The 6775-nt window shown below is 36.2% G+C and overlaps 1 protein-coding gene across 1 annotated transcript; it reads right to left on the bottom strand.

The window, feature by feature from the left end:
- Nucleotides 1-778: 778 nt before the first annotated feature.
- On the bottom strand, nucleotides 779-5904 carry LOC102433667 (DDB1- and CUL4-associated factor 13-like). The gene is made up of 3 exons (XM_006109362.3): nucleotides 5803-5904; nucleotides 3962-4044; nucleotides 779-1366 (listed from the first exon to the last, which is right to left on the bottom strand). Exons 1-3 carry the CDS (start codon nucleotides 5827-5829, stop codon nucleotides 988-990), a joined length of 489 nt encoding a protein of 162 aa, XP_006109424.3. The 5' UTR covers nucleotides 5830-5904; the 3' UTR covers nucleotides 779-987.
- Between the last annotated feature and the right edge of the window lie 871 nt (nucleotides 5905-6775).

Here is a 6775-nt window from a genome sequence, read left to right as displayed (position 1 = left end):
TTTACAAGACTCAATTCTTATAGCCTCTATATTTTTTTTTTAAAGTTTTTATTGATTTTAGAGAGAGGAAGGAAGGGGGGGGGTTGAGAGAGAGAAACATCGATCGGCTGCCTACTGCACACACCTTACTGGAGATCGAGCCCTCAACATAGGAATGTGCCCTGACTTGAATCAAACCAGCAACCTTTGGGTGCATAGGTCAACGCTCAACCAACTGAGCCACATCGGCCAGGGATAATCTCTACATATTTAACAGGCTGTTCCCCCTCCCCCCACAGCCACATAATGAATGTAAATATTAGGAAATTCAATCACACTTCGGTAAACATTAAAACCAACCTGTTCACCCAACCAGCATAGCTCAGTGGTTGATCATCGACCTATGAACCAACCAGGAGGCCATGGTTCAATTCCCAGTCAGGGCACATGCCGAAATGGCAGGCTCGATCCCCAGTGTGGGGCATGCAGGAGGCAGCTGATCAATGATTCTCTCTCATCATTGATGTTTCTGTCTCTCCCTCTCTTTGAATTCAATAAAAACATATTTAAAACATCCACAAAAACCTTAAAATGGCATCTAAGTTCTTATCTATCAAATATCTAAGTTCTTATCTAAACCTTATCTAAGTTCTTTACTATCAAATCAAAAACTTTTAAAGTTTAATATTTTGGTATAATGATGGAGACATATCATTTTACACATCTGTTCAAACCCATACAATGTACAACACCAACAGTAAACCCGAAGGTAAACTATAGATTGAGGTGACTAATGTGTCAAGGTAGGCTCACCTTGGTAATAAATGTACCATTCTGGTGACTCATGTTGATAATGGGGGAGGCCGTGCATATATGAGGTAAGGGGTATGTGGAAATTCTCTGTACCACCCTCTCAATTTTGTTATAAACCTAAAACTGCTCTAAAAAATAGTTTTTATTTGTAAAAGTTTACTATAAAACATTTAAAAATAATTCTAAAATTTTATATCAAATTATGTACATAAATATCCTGTTTAATGAAAGAAACTGCCAGCAGGCTGATGTTTCGCCCATAGATGATGCGGTGAAAGTTGTTGCTCCAAAGCACAACACCAGGGTGTGAGCCCCATCATATAACACAACCAACCTTTCAACAAAGATAAACAATGACCAAGACAAGAAAAAATAAATAAAAATAGGTGGCTTATTGGTGGCAACATACCTGCTTCTGCTTTTGTCCACAGGAAAGATTCGAATAGATTTATCAAAACTAGCGGACACAAACTCTTTCCCGGTGGGAGAATAATCCACGTCCAGCACCGCAGACACGTGATCCATGTGCACCATCACAGGAGTGTCCAGTGCGCGCATATCGAAAGTATATAAGCTGTAAAAGGATTTCAATTATTTGATACAAACTTCTACAAAGCAGCATATGCAGTACTAAGAGACACTAGTGAAAGTAAGACTTCTAGCTAAATCACACCTAAATAAACAGCTCAATTCTTCACACAGCAGGTAAGGGATAGGAAAAAATACCAGTAGTTTTTATTATTCCTTAAGATTACACTTACATACTTTTATCCTTATAAACATAAATCTTGTAGAAAATGTAGGAATTTCAAAGAAGTACAGAGTACCAAACTCACCTTTAATTCTACCACCATGAGAAAGTCAGCACAGTATGTTTCTAATCTTTTCACTATGCAAATTAAATGTATACTTTTAATACAATTGAGGTAATAATAATAAAGCTCTGTATTCTGATATTTCAAGTAGCATATTATGAGCATTTATCCGTTAAGCAATCTTTGAAAATATTTTAATGGTTGCCTATCTAAATAAATTAATTTACAATTTGTTTAAATTCATTTATTAATAATTCTTAAATGAAATTCTAATATTTGAATTTTGAGACTTAATCTTTGATTGAATGAGATTATTTCAATTAAATCTGGACTGATTCCTGCAAGTAGGATTATTAAGCCCAAAGGCATGAGCATTTTTAAGGCTTTTGAGATGACATATCATTTCTAACAAAGTTACACCAATTTATTCTCCAATCAGTGATATATATGAGTGAGCACAGCTTTTTAAGGAGTATACTAAAATTAGAAAACTATACTTTGTGCAAAACTGGTAAAAATAATAACTCCATGATTGTCAAAGTTTAAAAATTCTTAATGACTAGCTAAAAGAATAATGAGTACTTCAAATAAGCCAATATGTACAATGGACAATAGTCACACAGTATCACTGTGACCAAGTTCCTAAGATGCTAAGATTAGTGAGCAAAAGTTTGAGGAGAAATAGGATATCTACATAATTACGTCCCCAAAGTTATCTCCCCAAAGATATGTATTAATTACAAAATGAAAAAAGAGTAACTTTATAATGGAGAAATCTGGCAGATACCACTTTAAGTGATCAACATAAACATCACCAATACTAAGACATATTGACGACATATAACACTGATTCAATTCCCCAAGAATACCACAGTTTTGTATTCTGTACTCATCCTGACAAAATAGCCAATTAGAACACACTTTAGAAACCTTAATAAAGTTGGGTACACAAGACATGCTTTCATCGCCTTTAACTAAAACCAAGCCATTTAATTTCAAAATGTCAATAAAGGCCAAAAGGGCTTCATATAATTTGCTTTGGTATTGCTAGTTAATGAGAGTCCAAGTGAGCTTCTTTTTAGTACAGAAAGTCAAAATACATGTTTTTAGTTGGTACCAGTGAAACATGTAATAATTCCTACTTCTGAGCTTTCACAAATAGTAGAAAAAACAAAGAATTTAAATGCAGAAGATCTAAAGTTCAGCCCAATGACGAGCTTCCACGTTCACACACACACACACACACACACACACACACGCACGCACGCACGAAGAATCTACCATATGCATTGCACTACATACATGTCCTACCCACTCTACAGAGATACTACAAAGATACAATAAAAGAGCCAATGTGAAATGCTTCAAGTTTTAAAGCAATATACAAGGAATTATAAAATTCCACCTAGATGAACCTTTACATGGAGTCACAGAATAACATATCTGCAAATACTAAGGTAAAGACTAAAATTGTATTTTTCCTTTTGTCTTACTGAAGTAACAGTAACAGCTGATAACATGACTATATGAGTACCAGCTATCTGAAGAGCTACAAATTTTGTAGGCAGATAATTTTAGTTTCTATTAAAACATGTATGGTTCAGTCACTCAGAGATCAGCCAACTTTTTCTGTAAAGGGACTGATAGACATTTTCGGTTTTGTGGGCTACACAGTCTCTGTTGCAACTACTTGACTTAGGCATGATAGCACAAAAGCAGCCATATTCAGTACATAAAGGATGTGGCTATCTATATATATAAAAGCCTAAGCGACCATGACAACTGGACGACTGGTCGCTGTGATGATGCACTGACCACCAGGGGGCAGACACTCAACGCAGGAGCTTCCCTCTGGTGGTCAGTGTGCTCCCACAGCCACCCCTCCCCCCCCGCCACCCCGTGACTGGCCAACCTCCCATGGTCCCTGCCCCCAGCTGGCCCCGCCCAGATTGCTGGCTAACCTCCTGCAGTCTCTTCCCCCCTCCCGCCCCCCCTCCCCAAGCCACCTGGCCCTGATCAGCCCCATTGGCCCCGATCACTGGCCAGGCTGAGGGACCCCACCCATGCACAAATTTGTGCACCGGGTCTCTAGTATTCCTACAAAACTTTATAAAATAGGCAGCAGATAAAATTTGGTCCACAGGTCTTAGTTTATTATCCTTTTCTGCATCATTTTGAAAACTGCGATTACTTTCTACGAAGCTCTTCTCCAATTTGGTTAATATATATATTGAGAGAGAGAGAGAAAGAGACAGAGACAGGAATACTAAGTAGGAAACATATTTTATTAGTAAGACATACAAATGAGCCGTTTCTGATAGAAATAAGTAAGTTTTTTAAAAAGGAAAACTTACTTGTAATCTTCATTTGCTGCAGTAAAAATGAAGGCTTCCATAGGGTTCCAACAAATTGTATTTGTTCTCATATCTAAGATGACCTGAGAAAGGAAGCATACCCTAACCTATTACTATGAAATCAATTCCCTCCAAAATGAATACATGTCCCAATTTCATCTCCTTCCCTTTTTTCATTAATTTAAGCAAATATTTACATTAATTAGTAAATACCTATTATGTAGGTACTCAAGTTGGTGCAATAGGAAAAGAAATCAACCAATAATTGCTTCCTGAACACACAGGCAGAGATGTAAATATTGAAAAATATACAAATGTTTAATAAATAGTCTCTTGACCTCAAATAACTTATATTTTAATCAGGAAAATGAGACATGATTGGAGCTAACCTATGAAGAACCGTATATTATAGAGCTTGTCCACAGGAACATTTTGGGTAGGAAAATCTTTTGCTGTGTGTGACTGCCCACTGTAGGATGTTTAGCCTCTCAGGTACCTGCCCACTAAATGCCACTACCAGTCTCTAAAATGCCCCTCCCACATTTTAAAAAATATACCTGGTGGGGAAGTACCATCTGATTGAGAACTATACACTTAGGAGAGAAAAGATGAGAGAAATACTGGGAGTCTAGTAGATAGAACAAGGAAACAATAAAAAATAGCATCTCTGCATCCATCAAGGTGACCTGCATGTGACAAATCCTATTTATATGTCCTTACTAACTGAAACAAATACATAAATGGAATATATACTGAGACCAGATTTTGGACAGTTTTGAAAGCCAGGCAACAGCTCTTGTCTTAAACCTAAAAGTAACGGAACACCATCCAAACATTGAGAATACAAGGGCAGAGGGGGCAGAAACTACTACTTATTTAACTAGTACTTCAAGTTAGCCTCTGCTAACGGCTTAAAGTATCATGTTTTATTCTCACCAATGTGCTGTGTTGTTACTAATATCACCATATTACAGAAGAAACACAGATTAAGTTACTGTTTAAAGTCTAAAACACAAGTTCATGTAGGATCTTCCCACTACAATACATGAATGAGAAAAATGATCAAAGTGGTACTTTGGAAAGGTTACCACACTTATCAAGTTCAAACGTCAATGAATATACTCTACTTCTTATATTTCTACATTCACTACATGTTATAAAAATGACTAAGGAACAACAAAAATATTAAAAGCATTTCTCTACATGTGGACTATGACGATGAACTCATGGTACATCAATGATGTCTATCCCTTCCTGTATGCTCACAATTCTTATACTGGCACTCTTCTCTTTACTGACAATATTTCTCTCCCGTTAGAGTTAGCCTGAGGTTCTATTAGCTTCGGTATCTAACTCCTGGAATGACTACTTTGCACCATTGGGAAATCTGTCACCTTGAACAGGATAATGTTTGTCTAAATAAAATGCCAAACTAGTACCTGTCAGCCTGTAACTAAACAAATAAAGCTGGTTATGTAAATTAGTTATAAAACTTTCTGGAATAAAATACTGTGAGTGTCATATGGTAATCATGGGGCCTGAAATAAAGAGATGCAATACTTTCAATTAAAGAACTTTCAACTTAATAAGTATTAAGTAGATGCCTAAAATGTATTGGTATTATGGGAGACACAAAGACAAGTAGGTTACAGTCCCTAGTGGAAATAAGGGTCTCTAAAAAGTATAGGGAGCTGAGAGAATGCCACTTTGGGTTCTAATAACATCTGAATGAAAAAGAATTTTTTAAAACACCGAAGATAGATTTACTCCTTATTTTGTAGCTCAATTTACCAAGGAACGCATTAACAATCGTGTAAAACTGAAGACAAGCTGAAACTTACCTTCTTCAGAGGAGTAGCTTGCCTCATATCATATAGTACTATATTCCTGTCAGAAGCACAACTTCCCAAGAGAAATGTCTAAAAATAAGTACAACAATCACCAGTTAAAAGCCAGGCTTGGCAGCAAACCATGTCCATTCAGTGAACAAATCATTTAATTACACTTTATGTTTAGGATACAAAGTTATAACATTAAAGTCCATTTTAAGAGGATATGATGAATCACTCATAATCTCAGCAACCTAAATATTTTCATTGTAAAAATCCATGTATATATTTTAGATGCCAGTGATAACATATATATAATTCTGTATTCTGTTTTATAACAGAACATATTTTATTTATCCATGATTCACTTAGACCTGTTTCTATTTTTCAGTATTATAAATGACACTTCGATAAATGCTTTTACACACTTAGCTTTTCTAAGGATAAAATTTCAGTAGAGGCATTACTGAATCAAAAAGCATTAAAAAAATTTATGGCTAATCGCTTTCAGAGAGTTGTACCAATATACACTGCAATGTGGAAATATGTCAATGTTACGGTAACTGCAGCACTAGGCAGTGTCATTTAAGAGTTAACATCTGCATGACACCTATTTTCTAATTATGTAAATTATTACTTTATTAGTAGTTAAATATGTCCTCAGGTATATTAGCTCTCCGTATAAATTAGGCCTATCTTTTGTTTAACTGTTTCACGATGTTTCAAATATTCACTTGTAAGTCAGTTATAAATGTGCAAGGTACTTACACAACCCTTGGCATTTGGTGAAAATAAGCCCTTTAGCTACCAATGGAGCCCCGAACCCACCCTTTGTAGCACCATTCCTCCTCACTCAGGGTTCCTGACGCCAAGAACTCTTGGCTTCTGCCTACTAATTGCTTCATAGAGCAAGTGTTAAGAAGACCAAGACTTATTTACTAAATATCTGTAAGGCCAGCTCCTACTGCATGTGTGTACAAAGTTC

Source organism: Myotis lucifugus, unplaced genomic scaffold, assembly GCF_000147115.1.
Source record: "Myotis lucifugus unplaced genomic scaffold, Myoluc2.0 scaffold_8701, whole genome shotgun sequence".
In the NCBI taxonomy this organism is placed as follows: Eukaryota; Metazoa; Chordata; class Mammalia; order Chiroptera; family Vespertilionidae; genus Myotis; species Myotis lucifugus.
Note: the sequence above shows the minus strand (reverse complement) of the source record. Positions and strands in the feature narration are given on the sequence as shown.

What these genes read in the sequence shown, in the direction of transcription:
- LOC102433667 (XM_006109362.3), bottom strand. Translation starts at nt 5,829, where the DNA reads ATGAGGCAAGCTACTCCTCTGAAGAAG. An exon ending in AAGCTACTCCTCTGAAGAAG is followed by an intron (nt 4,045 to 5,802) that starts GTAAGTTTCAGC and finishes TTCCTTTCTCAG; the next exon opens with GTCATCTTAGATATGAGAAC. An exon ending in GCAGCAAATGAAGATTACAA is followed by an intron (nt 1,367 to 3,961) that starts GTAAGTTTTCCT and finishes ATCCTTTTACAG; the next exon opens with CTTATATACTTTCGATATGC.